The sequence below is a fragment of the Bubalus bubalis genome, chromosome 6 (genome assembly GCF_019923935.1).
Source record: "Bubalus bubalis isolate 160015118507 breed Murrah chromosome 6, NDDB_SH_1, whole genome shotgun sequence".
Lineage (NCBI taxonomy): Eukaryota > Metazoa > Chordata > Mammalia > Artiodactyla > Bovidae > Bubalus > Bubalus bubalis.
Genome location: NC_059162.1, coordinates 54,847,177 through 54,864,779, shown reverse-complemented (window position 1 = coordinate 54,864,779; position 17,603 = coordinate 54,847,177). Strand labels below are relative to the sequence as shown.

At 33.6% G+C, this 17,603-nt stretch overlaps 1 protein-coding gene across 2 annotated transcripts in view; it reads left to right on the top strand.

Moving 5' to 3' along the window:
* The window catches only part of PKN2 (protein kinase N2), a 133,233-nt gene that overhangs the window by 101,935 nt on the left and 13,695 nt on the right, over positions 1-17,603 (top strand). For both annotated transcript variants that reach the window (XM_025288336.3, XM_025288335.3), the window contains exons 9-16: positions 3,415-3,558; positions 3,882-3,957; positions 4,537-4,711; positions 4,933-5,053; positions 7,096-7,226; positions 7,308-7,383; positions 7,461-7,552; positions 15,019-15,195. In XM_025288336.3, the coding sequence (XP_025144121.2) occupies positions 3,415-3,558; positions 3,882-3,957; positions 4,537-4,711; positions 4,933-5,053; positions 7,096-7,226; positions 7,308-7,383; positions 7,461-7,552; positions 15,019-15,195 (992 nt within the window). The remainder of the gene's footprint in view (positions 1-3,414; positions 3,559-3,881; positions 3,958-4,536; positions 4,712-4,932; positions 5,054-7,095; positions 7,227-7,307; positions 7,384-7,460; positions 7,553-15,018; positions 15,196-17,603) is intronic.

The window sequence follows — 17,603 nt, the reverse complement described above, 5'->3', positions numbered from 1 at the left end:
ATAAATACTTCTGTTTATGTAGTATATTTTACCTTTCATGTGCTTTTTTAGTTTTTATTTTATCCCTTATATTTTTAGAATATTTATTTATAGAAAATGTTTATAGAAACATTTATAGAAGATATTATTTTAAACTGACATGTTCATGCTCAGCATTTTGCCTAATGTCAAGCTTCTTTGCTATGACATTCTAGAACTAAGTTGTCTATACTGTTTCTTTTCCAAAATACAAAAATTCATAGATCTTTTCATTTATTTTTTAATTTATGTTGTATTTTTGGTCATGCCATGTAACTTGTGAAATCTCAGTTTCCCAACAAGGAACTGAATCCAGGCCATGGCAGTGAAAGCCCAGAATTTAAACCTCTAGGCCACAGAGAACTCCCAGATAGATCTTTTTAGAGTTTTGAGATACTGTAGAAATTATCTAGATTTAGAATGATCTAGAAAAGTTAAAATTATGTTCATGGGAGCTTGGGGCTCTTGTAGAATTATTTCAGATACAACACAAACTATTTTTCTGTATGTGTTTTGTTTTGAGATTCAGGGTAAGATGTCATTTGAAATTTGGCAGTTTAAAAAAAAAGTTTTGAAAATTACTGATGTAAACCAGCCTCCTCATTTTACAGATTAATAAGGATATTTTGTGTTCTAGAGGTTAAATAACTAGCTCAAGGTATAAACTAGGATTCTGAAGTGTACTATCAGTTCTGAGTTCTTTCTGTTCTTATCAGGTTACCCTTTTTATATTTTCTTAGAAAATTTCTTCTTTATTAATATTTATTAGAAACACAATAGCTGTCTAATTTCACATTTTTTCTGAATTCCCTCAGCCTTCCTCTAGCAAAAAGTTTAATCCTTCCATGAGAGATTGAAATAAAAAGCAAGAATCCTTATGTATAACCTCTTACCATTCACATTTCCTTTTGATTAACTTTGCTAATGTAATGGGGAACCATCTTTATCAATATTAGAAACAGGATGAATTGAAGCTTGGAAAAATTTTAACAGGAACCAGTTCTGGAGAAGGCAATGGCACCCCACTCCAGTGCCCTTGCCTGGAAAATCCCATGGACGGAGGAGCCTGGTAGCCTGCAGTCCATGGGGTCACTAAGAGTCAGACACAACTTCACTTTCACTTTTCACTTTCATGCATTGGAGAAGGAAATGGCAACCCACTCCAGTATTCTTGCCTGGAGAATCCCAGGGAAAGAGGAGCCTGGTGGGCTGCCGTCTATGGGGTCTCACAGAGTCAGACATGACTGAAGTGGCATAGCAGCAGCAGCAGCAGCAGTTCTGTTAAGAGCAGAGTCCTAGAGAATGTTCACTGATCAATGGAAAAAGAAGAAGAGAATATTGACAGAGTGGGAGCCAGTAGAAAGGTCGTAGAATTAGTGGATTAGAAGTAACAGGTTGAAGGATCAGTGGATGTTGAGGGGCTAGAAAGACTGAGCTACTAGAATGTTAGGAGGTGATGGTCAGAGAAGGATGCAAACAGCTGAGGCTGTGGAAAGATTATAGATACTGGTGGGAGTGAGAGGCTGAAATGTAGGAATGAGGACAAGATTAGTAGAGAACTTCTCAAGGGATTCCTATTTATTGTTTTTGCATTATCAGAAATTGCCAATACATACTATTAAACTATCCACACTCCTGTCCTCATTCTTCCAAATAATTAAATTAAATCACTAACTTAGGGTTTATATTATTATGAAAGAGAAAGTGTTAGTCACAGTGTGAAAAGTATAACAACTTTTAAGTATTACTAATTCCATCCCCAGCATCAATACTACTTTCATTTGCCTGATTCAAAACAAGTTTTCCTCCCTGATACTGTTGGAGAATATGGAAAGTAGACTTCTCCATTTCTAGTTTAAAATAATGTAGTCTAAACTACCAACCTCTGGTTCAATTATGTAGTTTATAGTTCCAAAGATAACTGTTTTCAAAATACTTAAAATTCTAACTTGAATAGAATAATATAGCATTAATACTTATCACTTCTAAATGCCATTGTTGATCTTGAAATAATTATACTTCCCCTTTCATGACAAATATTCTTTCCATTAGTAATATCAGAAAGAAGCAGTGAGGTAGGAGGTCCTCAGCTCATGTGCTCACTGCCAAGGTGTCTTTTCCTTGTCATTTTTCCTGATTGTCTGTGAGACCTTCTAGCACATTGTGTCTTGACTGATTTTTTTCATGTGTTGTTTTTTGTAAGTATTTTCTGTAAGTCAAATGATTTTATTATGCATACTAGGAGTTTAGATAATAAGATGCATAAGTTCACAAACTGAAAGTTTTTATATGAAAGAAATAATGTATTACTTTGTTGAGCCTAAAGGAAAAACCATTTATCTCTTTCTATGGATGATCCACAAAATTCTGAAAAACAAAATAATGGGGAAGTCATGCTTTATAATTTAAATGTATGTAGATTATGACTTGTATGTAGAGGTCTATTTATGGCTTTGCCTCCAAATTATAAACTGTGTTCTACAAGTATATTCTACAAGTATATTTAATAAAATTGATTGTTAAAACCTTAAATATATTTTTCCACATAAGCATTATTTTTATAGAGTTTTCCCTCATGTAGATATGGTATAATATACTTGTCCCTGGTTTTGTGCAGCTTTATTGTTTTGTTTTGTCTGATATTGTAATAAATGAACATCTTTCTGTAAAAAACTTGGTTTTCTGTTTAATGCTGACCTATGCAGACCCCTGTTGGTCCTGTTACTCAGTATTATTCTTTAGAAGATTAAATGATCTAACATTCTTAAAAGTGTTTGGCATAGTGTGTGGCACACTGAAAGCAGAGAATAAATGCTGTTTACAGATGTTTTCCTGATTTAGCATTGAGATAATAAGGTTTGGACTTCCCTGGTAGTCCAATGGTTAAGACTTCACACTCCCAACGCAGGGGCCACAGGTTCAGTCCCTGGCCGGGGAAGATCCTACATGCCACATAGCCAAAAAAATAAATAAGAAAGAAAGAAAAAGGTTTGAAATGGGTTCTTTGAGGTGAACACTGAGGTCATACAATAGCACAACAAATGATACCAGTTGGAAGAGGAAAATCCAAAAGATATTGAAGCTGTGAGATGGGGAAGAGTTTCTGTGGTCATTCGTCTGTATTGTTAGTTCCCAGTTATGTATTCTTTATCTAAAAGAAATACCTTAACTGAGGAGTGTCAGAATATGAATTTCTTCCTTTTAGTAAAATATATGTTTGTTAAAGTAATACATAACAGAGAAACATTATAAAAGCACTCTTTAAAATAGTGTGACCATTGTGTATGTTATCTTTGTTTATTGTATTTGTATTTTGTACTTTTTGTAATATTTTATTCACATGTTTGTCCAATGATGTCTTCCCTGTTTTCTTTATTTTTTATTTAATTATTCTAGTCACGTGAACTGGAAATTTCAGTTTATTGGCGTGATTGGCGATCTCTGTGTGCTGTAAAATTTCTGAGGTTAGAAGATTTTTTAGACAACCAACGGCATGGCATGTGTCTCTATTTGGAACCACAGGGTACTTTATTTGCAGAGGTAATAAATGTATTTTATTTTAAATATGCATAACTGCAATTGAAGTTATATATGTAAGCAACATGATGTAGAAGTGGGAAGAGTATTTAGGCTGAATGACAGATAACTTGAATTCTTGGCTCAACTCTGCCACTAAATAGTATATTACCCTAAGACAAATCATTTTTCTTTTCTAGGTCTGTTATCTTATCTAGAAAATGAGGGGATGGAACCAAATTATATCTCAGATTCTCTTAAGTTTTTAAAACTTAGAAGTTTACTGAATTTCATGAACCATGAATCTAATACTGTATTCATGTCAACTTAAATTTTCTTCACTGCAGGTTACCTTTTTTAATCCAGTTATTGAAAGAAGACCAAAACTCCAAAGACAAAAGAAAATTTTTTCCAAACAACAAGGTAATTACTAAGAAATCAGGTACAGAGTGTTTTGGTGTTATCTTAAATGTTTTAAATGTACATACTGTTTAAAAAGTGATACCCATCTTTGCTTTTTGCTTATTTGTTCAGTTATTTACTTAATTTTGTTAGGGAAAGTTTTAAACATATATATAGAGACTAGTGCAATGTAACATCACTCAGCTTCAACAACAGTCAACTCATGTCCAATTTTGTTTCATCCATGTTCCATCACTCACAACTTCCTCAGCTTATTTGAAGTGAACCCAGACATCATATTGATTCATCCATAAATATTACAGTTAGTATCTCTAAAAGATACGAATTCTTTTTTTTTTTCAACCTTAACCGCCTATCATTACTAGACTTAAATGAGCAATTCCTACCTATTTATTTTTTAAACAGATTTTGCTTTTTTGCACTAGCCTTTAATAACAAATAGTTAAGAACTGTTTTTTTAAATGACAGATACTGTTTGTTCTTCATAAATTATAAACCAGTGAATATGAATTTTTCAGTTATGGCTTTTGGTAATAAAAAAATTACTTGTTCGGTTTTCTTTATTTACAATATCCACAGGCAAAACCTTTCTCAGAGCTCCTCAAATGAATATTAATATCGCCACATGGGGAAGACTTGTGAGAAGAGCTATTCCTACAGTAAATCATTCTGGCACCTTCAGCCCTCAAGCCCCTGTGCCTGCTGCAGTGCCAGTGGTTGATGTACACATCCCTGAATTAGCACCTCCAGCTAGGTATGTATTTTAACATTTTTAAGCTTTTATAAAATAATTATTGTGACACTCATACATATTGATTACAGTGAATCTATTAGAAGTCTCATTTTTTCCAAATAGTATTTTGAAGTTAGTGCTCGACTTTTAAAAACAATAAAATTGTTTGCTTTAATTTTAAAGCTATTTAAAATATATACTTTTGATTACTGCTTTTGGTGAATTGCTTTATCTTTTATAAGTGATTCAACAGTAACCAAGTTGGACTTTGATCTTGAACCTGAGCCTCCTCCAGCCCCACCACGTGATTCTTCCCTTGGTGAAATAGATGAATCTGCAAGAGATTTGGATACACCAGGACCGGTAAGGCATTTTAAACCTTGTATAATTCCTTTTCACCAAATAAATTACCAGTTATAGCATCATGGTAATTTATCAGCTGTAGCATCATTGGGCTTCCCTTGTGGCTCAGATGGAAAAGAATCTGCCTGCAATGTGGGAGACTGGGATTGGATCCCTGGGTAAGGAAGATCCCCTGGAGGACATGGCAACCCACTGCAGTATTCTTGCCTGGAGAATCCTCATGGACAGAGGAGCCTGGAGGACTACATGGAATTGCAAAGAGTCCAACACAACTGAGCAACTAACACTATAGCATCATAGTGAATGAGATGCACTTTTAAGTTGTTTCTTGTGAGTGAAACGTAAAAACCACTGGATGCCCATGAGCCACTAGAGATGGAATAGGTTGCTTATTCTAGGAGCTGGGAGTATGGCTGATATTAGATGAAGTATTTCCTGACTGTGCATCTTCTAACTAGGTTAACATGATACCTGAAAATGCATATAAAATGAAAGTAATGTATTCATTTTTTTTAAATTGAAATATGATTGATTTACAACACTGTTTCAGGTATACAGCATAGTGATTCAGTATTTTTTTCAGAGTCTATTTCATTATAGCTTTTTACAAGATAATGGTTATAATTCCCTGTGCCATACAATATATCCTATTATCTATTTTATTTATAGAAGTTTGTACATAATAACCCTATACCCTTAGTTTGTCCCTCTCCTATTCCTTCTCCCCCTGGTAACCACAACTTTGTTTTCTAAATCTATGAGTCTATTTCTGTTTTGTAAATATATTCATTTATATTATTTTCTAGATTCCACATATGGGATATATACCATTTCTTCCTCTGACTTACTTCACTAAGGGTAATATTCTATAGGTCCATCCATATTGCTGTAGAGGGCATTATTTCATTCTTTTTGTGGGCAGAGATTAATTTTCCATTCTATATCTATATACCACAGTTTAAAACAATTATATTGAAGTATAGTTGATATATAGTGTTGTGCTTAATTTCTTCTGTAGAGCAGAGTGACTCAGTTATACATATATTTTTTTCCATTACAGTTTATCACAGGATATTGAATATAATTTCTTATGCTATATAGTAGGACCTTGTTGTTTATCCATCCTGTATATAGTAGTTTGCGTCTGCTAATCCCACATTCCCAATCCTTTCCTCCCCCAACCCCGTCGCCCTTGACAACCACAAATCTGTTCTCTATATTTCTGAGTGCTTTGTTTTGTAGATACGTTCATTTGTGTTATATTTTAGATTCCACATATAAATGATATCATGTGGTATTTGTCTTTCTCTTTCTGACTTAATTCATGTATCATGATAATCTCTAGGTCCATCCATGTTAGTGCAGACAGCATTATTTCATTCTTTTTTAATGGCTGAGTAATTCTACTGTGTGTCTGTGTGTATATATATACACACACACACCAAGTTTTCTTTATCCATTGATCTACCAGTGGACATTCAGGTTGTTTCCATGCCTTGGCTATTGTAAATAGTGCTGCAAGAACATAGGGGTGCGTGTATCTTTTTGAATTAGAAATTTGTCTCAGTATATGCCCAGGAGTGGGATTGCTGGATTATAGGGCAACTGTATTTTTAGTTTTTTTAAGAACCTCTGTACTGTTTTCTATAGTGGCTGCACCAATTTACATTCCTACCAACAGTGTAAGAGAATACCCTTTCATGTGCCTATTGGTCATCTGTATATACCGCATCTTCTTAAACCAGTGGTCTGTTGGTGGACACTTTGGTTGCTTCCATGAAACTAGCTATTGTAAATAGTGCTGCTGTGAACATTGGAGCTCCTGTGTCTTTTCAAATTAGTATTTTTATTATTCATTTTTTATATTTTTAAGATAAGAGTAATATATAATTAATGACCATAAAAATGAATACCTAATAATAATATCTGAATTTTATTTTCTCATTCATATTTATATTGACTTAACATTTTTTCTTTATTCTTACCTAATAAGTTGTTTTCTGAATGTTTCTATGATTTAATGAGTGTTTAATATTTTGCAGGATTCAGAAACTGTTTTTGATACTGAGAATGACAGAAACAGAATACTTCCAAAATCTCAATCTGAATATGAGCCTGATATCCCTCAGTCAGGCCTAGAGTATAGTGGTATTCATGAACTTGAGGACAGAAGGTAAAGAATATATCCACAGCTTTACTTACCTGTTTGGTCCCATGCTTTTGCCATATTTTTAATCGGCATTACTGTTTTCAGATCTCAACAAATGTTTCAGTTCAGTCTACAAGACTTCAGGTGTTGTGCTGTCTTGGGTAGAGGACATTTTGGAAAGGTAATCTTTTAAATTTTCTTTCTTTGTAGGCATTCTAATCATTCAAATGAGAAATAATTATTTTAATCTAATTTCAGGTGCTTTTGGCTGAATATAAACACACTAATGAAATGTTTGCTATAAAAGCCTTAAAGAAAGGAGACATTGTGGCACGAGATGAAGTAGACAGGTTAGTTTTTAAAAATGAAATTGTTACACTTTTCTAAAGTTATAACTTATGAAAATCGATGTATTCAGTATATATCGAAATGACAAAATTATCTCTTTCAATAATACAGTTGATTGTTGAATAACATGGTCTTCAACTACGTGGGTTCACTTAAATACGGATATTTTGCATTTAGTAAATGCTATAATATTAAGTAGTTTGTGGTTGGTGAATTCATAGATGTGGAAGAACTGCAGATACATAGGGCTGACTGTAAATTATGCACGATTAATCCCCATGTTGTTCAGGGATCAACTGTAATAAGTAAAGAAACTAAATAAATTCATGCATAAGGTGGGTATTGATTAAATATTATTTTTCTTTTTAGCTAATTCCCTCTTCCCATTCTTACGTCATTTTACTGCTTGGTGAATACCAAAAAAAGTTGATGAAATCTTTAATTCTAATAAGTTTTTATACTTGGAAATGTTGAAATATTTGTATGAATTAGGAACTATTACACATCTGTGGTTGGGTGAGGCTATTTCGCATTTCATACTACAGAAGTAATAAGATGTCATTTACAAGTAATCTTCAGTTAAGTGGTTAATTCCTTCTGCTTTTTAAAATACACCTGTATCTATTTTTTCTCTATTTCTCTTAAAATGGTAGCTTTTGACCACAGCATCTTTCCTTTCTGTGTGTAAATTGGTATGGATTCATCTTCATATACGATTATTAAAATGTAAGGACTTTGGGGATAATATTGTAATTAGGTTAGAGAATATACTTTAAAAAGACTATCTCAAATTAATGGAGTGGTTCAACCTGGAAATTGTTGTATAATAAAATAGCATTTTATTACAGAAAGAGACATTTATTTTATATTTAGAAGAACCAGGAAGCATCAGTTGATATTACTAAAAGACAGCCCTATATAATGAAAACAGCCTGGGATTATGAGTGAGAAGAGTCTCTAGTCCTGATTGTTCCTTCTTAATTAATGATTTGATCCCAGGGCAATTCACTGAACATCTTTGAGCCTCAATTAACCCACATATTTTTAAAATACATTTTTTGGAAATACTTGCCTTACTGAATTGGATTATTGCCATATAATATATCAAATTGCTATTTTTAATATATTTCCATTGTATGGGAAGTTCTTAGAATTAGGATCAATCTTAAAAGATGAGCGTTTCCTTTATGTAAATCTTTTCCTTTTGGATTTGCCTATTTATTTTTTATCTGTTTCTCATACTCCTCAATTATGTCAAAATAAACTTTTCCTTGATCTAAAACAACTCAAGATTTTGCATAATATTTATAAAATATTCTGAACACCATAGTATATGCTAGCAGTTATATCAGTAGTTAAAGCAAGCCTTTAATTACACTGTCAGTCTGATTTTAATTACAGTAATAGTACGGTCAGATGTTTTTCTTTTCTGGAAGAATATTTGCTTTATTCCAGATCCATAATGGTTAATTCATTTATAGCCTAAAATAATCGTTAGTAATATGAAAGTGGTAATTACTTGGTGGTTTATATAACTTTCTGCTACATTGTTACTGTTTTGAGCCACATCTCTCTAGGAAAAAAAAACTTTGCAATTAAATATAGATAGAATAATGTTAATATTACTATTAAAGAAGAATGTCTGGATCAGAGGATGAAGCTTAGCCAGATTCAGTGGACATGGGTTTGGACTCCGGGAGTTGGTGATGGACAGGGAGGCCTGGCGTGCTGCAGTTCATGGGGTTGCAAAGAGTCAGACACGACTGAGCAACTGAACTGAACTGAGGACATTACCCCTACTTTAAGAGGTGGCAAGAATACACAGAAGAACTACACAAAAAAGATCGTAACGACCCAGATAACCACAGTAGTAGGCTCACTCACCCAGGCCAGATATCCTGGAGTACGAAGTCAAGTGTACCTTAGGAAACATCACTATGAGCAAAACCAGTGGAGGTGATGGAGTTCCAGTTGAGCTATTTTAAATCCTGAAAGATAATGCTGTTAAAGTTCTGTACTGAATATGCCATCAAATTTAGAAAACTCACTCAACAGTGGCCACAGGACTAGAATAGGTCAGTTTTCATTCCAGTCCCAAAGAAGGACAATGCCAAAGAATGTTCATATTACTACATAAGTGCACTCATGTCACATGCTAGCAAAGTAATGCTCAAAATTCTCCAAGCTAGGCTTCAACAGTTTTGAAACCGAGAACTCGCAGATCATCAAACTGGATTTACAAATGGCAGAAGAACAGAGATCAAATTACCAACATCCTTCGGATCATAGCAAGCTAGGCTTCCCTCATAGCTCAGTTGGTAAAGAATCCACCTGCAATGCAGGAGACCCTGGTTTGATTCCTGGGTCAGGAAGAGCCGCTGGAGAAGGGATAGGCTACCCACTCCAGTGTTCTTTGGCTTCCCTTGTGGCTTAGCTGGTAAAGAATCCACATGCAGTGTGGGAGACCTGGGTTTGATCTCTAGGTTGGGAAGATCCCCTGGAGAAGGAAAAGCTACACACTCCAGGTTTCTGTCCTGAAGAATTCTATGGTCCATGGGGTCGCAGAGTCGGACATGACTGAGCAACTTTCACTTTACTTTTCATTGGATTATAGAAAAAAGCAAGGGAATTCCAGAAAAAAAAATGTCCTTCTGCTTCATTGACTACGCTAAAGCCTTTGACTATGTGGATCACAACAAACTGTGGAAAATTCTTCAAGAGATGGGAATACCAGACCACCTTACCTGCCTGCTGAGAAACCTGTATGCAAATCAAGAAGCAACAGTTAGAACTGGACATGGAACAACGGACTGGCTCCACATTGGGAAAGGAGTACGTTGAGGCTGTGTATTGTCACCCGGCTTATTTGACTTATATGTAGAATACATCATGCGAAATGCTGGGCTGCATGAAGCACAAGCTGGAGTCAAGATTGCTGGGAGAAATATCAATAACCTCAGATAAGAGGAACTAGAGAGCCTCTTGGTAAATGTAAAAGAGGAGAGTGAAAAAACTGGCTTAAAACTCAACATTCAAAAATCGAAGGTCATGGCATCTGGTCCCAAATGTCGTTTGTTACTTCATGGCAAATAGATGGGGAAACAATGGAAATAGTGAGAGACTTTATTTTCTTGGGCTCCTGTTACTACAGATGATGACTGCAGCCGTGAACTTAAAAGACACTTGCCCCTTGGAAGAAAAACTATGACAAACCTAGACAGTGTATTAAAAAGCAGAAATCACTTTGCCACCAAAGGTCCGTGTAGTCAAAGCTATGGTTTTTCCAATAGTCATGTACAGATGTGAGAGTTGGACCATAAAGAAGGCTGAGTGCTGGAGAATTGATGCTTAACTGTTGTGTTGGAGACGATTCTTGAGAGTCCCTTGGACTGCAAGGCGATCAAACCAGTCAATCCTAAAGGAAATTAATCCTGAATATTCCTTGGAAGGACTGATGCTGAAGCTCCAATATTTTGATCACCTGAAGTGAAGAGCCGACTCGTTAGGAAAGGTTGTGATGCTGGGAAAGATTAAAGGTAGGAGAAGGGGACGACAGAGGATGAGATGGTTAGATGGCATCACTGACTCAATGGACGTGAGTTTGAGCAAGCTCTGGGAGATGGTGAAGGACACGGAAGCCCGGTGTGCTGCTGTTCCATGGGGTCACAAATAGTCCAACACGCCTGAGCGACTGAACAACAACAAAATTAATCTCAGTTCAGTCCCTCAGGCGTGTCCATCTCTTTGTGACCCCATGGACTGCGGCACACAAGGCTTTCCTGTCCATCACCTACTCCCGGACCTTATTCAGAATTAATCTAGCCTTAGTGAAAGGTTGATGAGTGATCTTCATTTTACTTCAGTTATAAATTCACTTATTCAGTAACATGGAAGTAAAATAATCTCCAGTAGAAACAGGGAAATATAAAATTCAGAGTGAGAAATAAAACTTGCTCTTAGAGGAATTTGAGGAAAGCATCAAAAAGAAAACAATTATAGGAAGGCAAGAAAAAAATTAATTTAGGAAATAAGAAAATAGATTAGCATGTTTTTAAAAATAATGTAACTTGAAAGTCTGAATAATAAATAACTAAGAAATCCACTATATCCACTTTTCAGTTCATTCTTTTAATAGATCCATAGAATTCAATGTTATTGCATATAAGTGCAGTTTTTTAATAGATATTTCTGGAATACTTAATGTCAGTTTTATTTTCTAAATTTTATTTTTCTAGTATGAATCTTATTATTTTACTTATAGAAAATTCCAAACGAACTTATTTTTTGTTTTTTGGTTTGTTTTTGTTTTCTGCTACTTTTATTGAGACAGAATTGACCTGCAGTACTGTATAAGTTTAAGGTGTACAGCATCATTATTTGATTTATGTACATCATGAAATGATTATCACAGTAAGTTAAGTGAGCATCATATAGATACAAAATTCAAAAAATAGAAAAATATATATTTTTCCTTGTTATGAGAACTCATTATTCTCTCAACAACTTTCATATATAACATACTGCAATGTTAATTTTATTTATCATATTGTACATTATATCTCTGGTACTTACTTACCTTATAACTGGAAGTTTGAACATTTTTTACTGCCTTTACACAAATTATGCACTAACTTCAAAGTAATGCAATTCATGTACGAAGATCACGTTTTCCACCTACCAATAGTTGAACTTTCTGAGTGCCATCTTCCCCTACTCCTAAGTAAGAATGTTAAATATATGTTACAGTTATGCCTCCTCATTCAGCTTAGTTTCTGTACCAGTTCAAATTTCCAAGCAAAAGAATAGACTTGGAAGTACATTTTTGCAGTTGCAGAACAAAAACATGGCTAGCCAGATTTTTTATATATATCATATATACATACATATGCTTTAATCCTAAGATTAGCCTTATTAGTGATATAATTTTGTACTGACCAAAATAACTATTTATACAGTTTTTAAGTTTCTAACATATCTAATAATGTACTAAAGGAAGTATGCCAAAAAAATGTTAGAATTGAACTAGTCACTTAGGGAGATAAACCATAAATACGTTATGCAAATAAAAGAAATTAGATATGCTTGAGTTAAAGATAAACAACATAGACAATCACAGCTCATAAAAGGGGAAACATCAAAGTGACAGTGCACTGGTGGATGTAGGTAAGACCTTGTAAAGAAGAATGGATTGTGCTGGTCTTTGGCAGATGGAAGATATTTGGGAACATGGAGAGGAGAAATGACAATTTTGGGAAAAATGTTTTGGACAAAATGACTAAAGTTTCAAGTTTTTCATGGACTTTTAAGGAGAACATACAATTTAGATTAAATTGGGAAAATTTAAAGACTTATGGAGCAGCTTTTTGGTGTGATGTAACATGCTTAAAATTATTATTCTTGTTTGGGTCTGTAAAAGAGCTTTCCTCCTTTACCTAAGATATATATCCAGTCCTCATCAATATTGTCAGTCCTCATCAAATAATTCTATGAATGGGATTAAAACCATTTTAAGGAGCACTCTCATCAGTTCTTTAGACCATTTATGTGTTCAACACAGGTCTAACCTTATAGTTACCCATCCAGTTGAGAATCAGTAACTCACCCATAGTGGATTAGTAATTCATGCATGAATGATACACAGTGAAGAGGCCATGTTTGTCGTCTGCTTGACAACAAAACATCTTGTCAGTTTGTTACTTCATGTGTATATTTTATCCTCATTAGCCACAATTTAGATAGACTGAGTAAATCACTTGTCTTAGAATCTAATTTGCAGATCTTGCCCAATTGTACATTATTTTCCAATACATTTAAATGGTGATAAAGTCAAAGCTATTAACTTTTCTTTTTAATCATCTGTGAATTTATTTCTAATAGTGACTTAATTTGCAGTAGCATTTAGAAACCTTGCAAATGTATGTAGACATAAGCCAAACACTCTAGAAGCAATTATAATGGGGGTTTCTGAGTATATATAAAATTATAAACAAACTGTATGAAATAGAGGGTAAGAGCTCATATAGAATATGACCATATTAGATGTACTGTAAACACTATTTCATAGGAGCTATATTTACTGTATTTAAAACTGAAGAGGTATTTTAGTTCATCATTCAGAATACAACTATATTAACAGCATTGAAAATTCCATGTTCCTTCTACACAACAGTTATACTTTTAAATGTTTTAAAATTCTCTTTAATTTTCTTGAGTCATAGCAATATAGTCTGGATATCCAGACAAATGCTTTAATCTTTAACCTTTTAAAATTAATTCTTAAGAGATCCCAAAGAAAGGAGAATGAGTCTACCTCCTTCTAACATTAGAATTTTGGTTTGGTATTTTGAAATCAACAACCACATATACACATAAACACAAATCTAAACAGTTCTTTAATTTTAAAAATAAAAGCATTATTAATGCTTTTCAACAAACTTTAATAGCAGTTTTTTATTCTGGTCTCAAAAACAAACCAAAATATGCCTATTTTATGTTAGAAACATAAATGTAAAATTAAATTTGTATAGTTATTTTGATAAGTCCTTAAAACGTTAATTCAAAGTTATATTTGAATAACGTTTGACCTGGTTTTCTTCTGCTTTGAGGTTTTTTTTTTCCTTTCAGTTATATGTGTATGTGTGTCTATTTTTCAAATTCTTTTCCCATTTAGGCTGTTACATATTATTGAATAGAGTTCCTTGTTGGTTATCCACTTTAAATGTACCAGTGTATATATTTCTGCTTTGAGATTTAAGTCAGGTTGATTTACTAAATGTTTTCAGGGGACAGAAGGTTGGTATTTCTTGCCATTTAGGCAAAATTAATGTTTCAGAGTCAATAAGTTTGACTGCTGTTCTTTTAAACAGTTTATAAGAATTCTTATAGGGAAAACCTGTGATAGCTATATAGATTTTATAGATAAATTGTATCATTCTCCAAGAGCTTCCTTTAAGCATGTTATAGAATTCTCTATGAAACTCCTTTATTTTCCAGTAGCCTTCTAAATTAAAATATTATATAGTGTATTTTTACCTCTCAGCTTTATATGATAGAATATTTGGATACCATAGCTTGTGAATTATACACTATCCTTGAAATCACCTTGATCACAAAGTCTATATTTTAAAATTATGCTTTAGGTTCCTAAATCCTCTGACCAATTTCTGAAAAATTTTCACAATTCACTTGCAATTAAGACTTTTTTATGATTACCACTAGTCTTATGTGTGCTACTCTGATACTATCAATAGTGAATTTTATGTCATGGTAATCATATTTAGATTAAAGTTATTTATATATCACATAGCTCAAATTTTCAAAGCATTTATAGCAAAATGACATATTTTATGGTTTTAAAGTCATAATGATTAAGAGCTTCACTTATTTTAAGAGTTTAGTAAAAACAATGTTATTTGCAACTAGAACTTTAAAAAAAATACCAGTGATATTTTAATGTTTTCTCTTACAGCCTGATGTGTGAAAAAAGAATTTTTGAAACTGTGAACAGTGTAAGGCATCCCTTTTTGGTGAACCTTTTTGCATGTTTCCAAACCAAAGAGCATGTTTGCTTTGTAATGGAATATGCTGCCGGTGGGGACCTAATGATGCACATTCACACTGATGTCTTTTCTGAACCAAGAGCTGTGTGAGTATTTAGACATTTCTCTGAGTTTCTTCATGACTGATTGCTTTCTGGGAAGAAAGAAAACTCTCTGAATTTTAGATTTATTTTTTTCCCTCAAATGGAAAATAGAGGAAGGAGTCTTAGAACTCTTTACTTGCCTTTTTGCCATATATAAATGTATCTATTTTTCTCTGTTGTTCATGTTGAAAATTTCATGTATTACCCTAAGTCACACTTGGCTAAGTTAGATATACCATATAGGTTTGTTTTAGTAGAATTTCTTTTTTTTTCTAGTATATTTTATCCCTGATTAATGCCATCTGGGACCATGGCTTTAAATATTAACTATACTCAAAGTACATTGTTAAGTGAAAAAATAATTTAGAAGAGTTCTTATCATATATTTGTATGAAATATTTATATTTGCATTTTAAGGGGTAGTTTAAAATAGTTTGCCTTAAGTATTAAAATACTTAATGCATGATATGCATGTCACCTCCAATGAAGGGTGTAGAATCCAGATTTTTAATAATAACTGAGTATACTGTTTAAAATTTATATTTCACTGAATACTTACTGGATGTCAGGTACTGTGTTAATTATTTTAATTTATCACCATAATCCTTTTTGTAGTTTTTGAGTGTGACATTATATGGAAGTTTTGCTTATTCAGATGCAAAAGAATAAATAATAACAAACACTTGTGACTAAACATAATGTGTATATATTCTCCCCTGTTGTTATCTCAGTTCTGTAGCTCTTAAGTGTGGAGCTAGGGATTTGACCCCAGGAAAATTTACTCTTAATAGCTACACTCTATGTGCAGGTGTTCACCAAATTTATGTCTCCAGCCCTTATATCGTTCCTAAACTTCCAACTCTAATAGCATTCAGCAGCCAACTTGACTTTTCCCTTTATGTAGCTGATAAGTATTTCAAGTATCTCAAAATGAGCTCCTGATGTTTTCCATTTCCCCCCACTTCACCCACCACTCCCCAACCTGTTGTTCTTCTAGTCTTCTCTCTTATTAAATGGTAATACCATGTACCAGTTGTTCAGACCAAAACACAAGGAGTCATTCTTGATTCTCTTTTTTCCTTACCTGCAACATCTAAATTCTGCCTCCAAAATATAAAAATCATAAACCAGTGATTAGTAAATCTTTGTTGTTGTTGTTGTTCAATCACTAAGTTGAGACCAACTCTTTGGTGACCTCTTGGACTGTAACCTGCCAAGCTCCTCTGTCCATGTGATTTCCCAGGCAAGAATACTGGAGTGGGTTGTCGTTTCCTTCTCCAAGGTATTTTCCTGACCCAGGGATTGAACCTGCATCTCCTGAATTGGCAGGAGGATTCTTTACCACAGGGAAGCTCAGTAAACCTTTATTGGGTTTATTATAAAATCTTTATCTCTTGTCTGTATTCTGACAACTGACATTTGTGTAACATTTTTACTTTCCTCCCTTTATTTGATTCTTACCATAACCATTAGAGGTATAACAGAACAGATAGTAGTACTGTCATATTTTCAAATTTCAAATAAAGAAATAGGGCATTAGTTCTGGTGGATAGTGAAGCTTTCAATAAAAGAGGCAAAAGCCACAAAATAATAGGCGGCCATTAAAAATTTGTTCCCTGCATATTTAAAAATTAAAAGCAGGCCATCTAGACTATGCCTAGCCCTGTACTAACTGCTGTGGAAATTTTGTTTTTGTTTTGTTACCCTTTTTTTTTTGAGATAAATGTAAATTCCTATTCTGCATTAACACACTTTTTATTCTTTTTGAGAGTACAGATTACATAGTACCAATGAAACAATTAACCCCAGTGAAATACAAGAATAAAATGCTACATTGCAATACTTTATATCTGCAGTACCTCCCTCTAATCATTCAGATCTCACCTGCAATGTCATTTCTTTGAAGGTCCTTTCTTGAGTACTTTATCTAAAATATCACTGTATCAATAATGTCTAAATCAGGCCATTCTATTCTGTTTTATATTTTATGTTCCCCATTCCACTTTATTTATATCTGAGATTGTCTTATTTATTTTTTACATTTTTGGTTGTCTGTTTCCACTCACTAAAGGGGCACAATGATGACTTATGTCTATCCTGTGTACTAGTGGAACACCTCGAGGGGAGGGGTGGCTCACATATGCTAGGTAAACATATTCTTATTGCTTGAGACAATGGAATCAAAATTAGTCCTAGCCTTGCTGTGTTCTAGCTATGTGATTTTAAATTAGTTACTCTGTGAGAGCTTCATTTTCTGTTTCTGTGAAATATTTATCTTAAAGGTTTAATTTGAAAATACTCCCTGTACTCAGTTATTTACTAAGTATCATTAGGACAATCTTTTTACAAATAAAAGAGAAATCAAGGTATTTTTATAATTGTCACAGTTTTGTTTTGCCACCAAAATAAGT